Source organism: Vavraia culicis, assembly GCF_000192795.1.
Source record: "Vavraia culicis subsp. floridensis unplaced genomic scaffold supercont1.96, whole genome shotgun sequence".
NCBI classification, from domain to species: Eukaryota; Fungi; Microsporidia; family Pleistophoridae; genus Vavraia; species Vavraia culicis.
Window position 1 is genome coordinate 2,904 of NW_007360699.1, and position 1,892 is coordinate 4,795.

Below are 1,892 nucleotides of genomic sequence, written 5' to 3' on the forward strand. Positions count from 1 at the left end.
TTGATTCTATAAAAATGTGTTAAACTGGAAAAGTTTATGTATTATACCCAGAATGAATTATGCATGATTTACTGGCGCACTAGCATCTATTATGGACTGTTCAGCTTTTATTTCATAGAACGAGAAATTATGATTTTTGAAAGACATTTTTAGAATATATAGCTAATAAGTTTCCATATAATACTAATGAGTGAAGCATAAAAGAACGTGCCACAGCTAGTCGCATGTTCCATAACTTGTGCAGCTGTGTCAGTGCAACTATAACATACATACTGGTTTTTGATAGCATAGTGAATGAAGAATCTAAAGACTTTATGGTGCTCAGTGACTTGGAAAACAAGATATCAACGAGTTTTTTTGGAGCAGCTAAAACCAAGAATGGTTATGCACTCACCAACACAATATGAAGCACCTGCTCAAATGGTTAATAATTGTGGACAAGAACAGAATGGCAGATTGTGTAATCATGGAAGCGGGGAATCATCAAATGCAAGTAAAGTAGGCTGTGCTTGTAAAACTGGGCATAAATCAGTGAGCGACTATATTCAGACAACCTATGGTACAACATTCAATATCCTGAGAGCGCCATTTAAAAGAACATTTTTAGAGAAACTCTCCGGGCTAACACGGAACTATGTTCCCACATTCGATCACGATGAAATTATGGATATCATGATGATATTTGATTATTCAAAAGCAAGTGATCTGCTTGCATATGCTGTAGTCGTATATTTAATGAATAATCCTGGACTTGTCAATCAGATACAAAGGCATGACTCAGCTAAGTTCAACTCCCCTAAATTGAAACAATTTTATGATCTCATGTTTCTTACTTGTGACAACGGTAGGAGTTTCAGTGAAATTATTTCTTCCCACATTGTGCTCAATTTAGTTGATAACAATGGGGAAACTGCCAAATTGCATGGTAATTCCGAATGCTACGATCCTATCATCATATATGCTAATCTGCATGAATCGTTAGTTAATTTTTTGTTCCCTCATTTGAGCTTGAGTTTCAGTTTTCTGGAAAGAAATCAGCAAATTTTGGAGAAAATGGTCGATAACAAAATGTTTTGTTCATACTTAAGGATAGAAATACATAGTATTGACATGAAGGTAGATGGGAAATCGATAGAAGCCTTTTCATCCGAACAACAACGATTAAGTTATCAATTCAATGTATTGTCAACATCTAAATTAGTGAAATGCTCTTATGAAGTTAGATTGGAGTTCGAAAATTACGGAGATGAGGGCAATTGTGCATCTTTCAGCAAAATGAAAAATTTAAAAAGTATTAGCTGCAGATCGTGCTCTGCAAAGTTTATTAGCTCAATACCAGAGAAGATTGAAGTTGCAATGGATGTCCCTGATGATCGTAATGTACCAACCAATATTCCGATGAACACGATGCAAGCATCTTTTTCAGACATAATATTTACCACAGATATGACGCTTCCCGAACAAATTAAGGATATTAAGATCAGTAACTGAAATTTAGTAACAATGCAATTTTGTTCATCAATGAACGCTGTGACTGCATCTCAGTTACGAATACCATCGCCACGATTGTGTTGCCACGCATTGCTGGTCTTAATCTTGTTCAACTAAAGTCAGCACAATCGAGCTTTAAATTTATCCGCAATATGAAACATCATGGGAAAATGCTGGTGCTTGTTGATGTGGACATTGTCAGTGAGATTCAAATCGATCACAATGTAAATGACATGATATTCTCATCAGTCAAACTGACAGATGGTGCCAAAGTAAAGTTGGACAAGAAAATAAGATCCGTGCACATTACACGATCAGATGGTTTGTTCAACTTAGATCCCTTTTTGCGTGTTGAGATATGTTTCAAAGAGGAAATGGAGTTCGAGGTGCTGCCAATAGAT

At 35.9% G+C, this 1,892-nt stretch overlaps 1 protein-coding gene across 1 annotated transcript; it reads left to right on the forward strand.

Annotated features, from left to right (window-relative positions):
- Positions 1-420: 420 nt before the first annotated feature.
- VCUG_02644 (uncharacterized protein) lies at positions 421-1,491 on the forward strand (the record flags this gene model as incomplete). The annotated part of the gene is made up of 1 exon (XM_008077461.1): positions 421-1,491. One exon carries the CDS (start codon positions 421-423, stop codon positions 1,489-1,491), a length of 1,071 nt encoding a protein of 356 aa, XP_008075652.1.
- Positions 1,492-1,892: the final 401 nt, after the last annotated feature.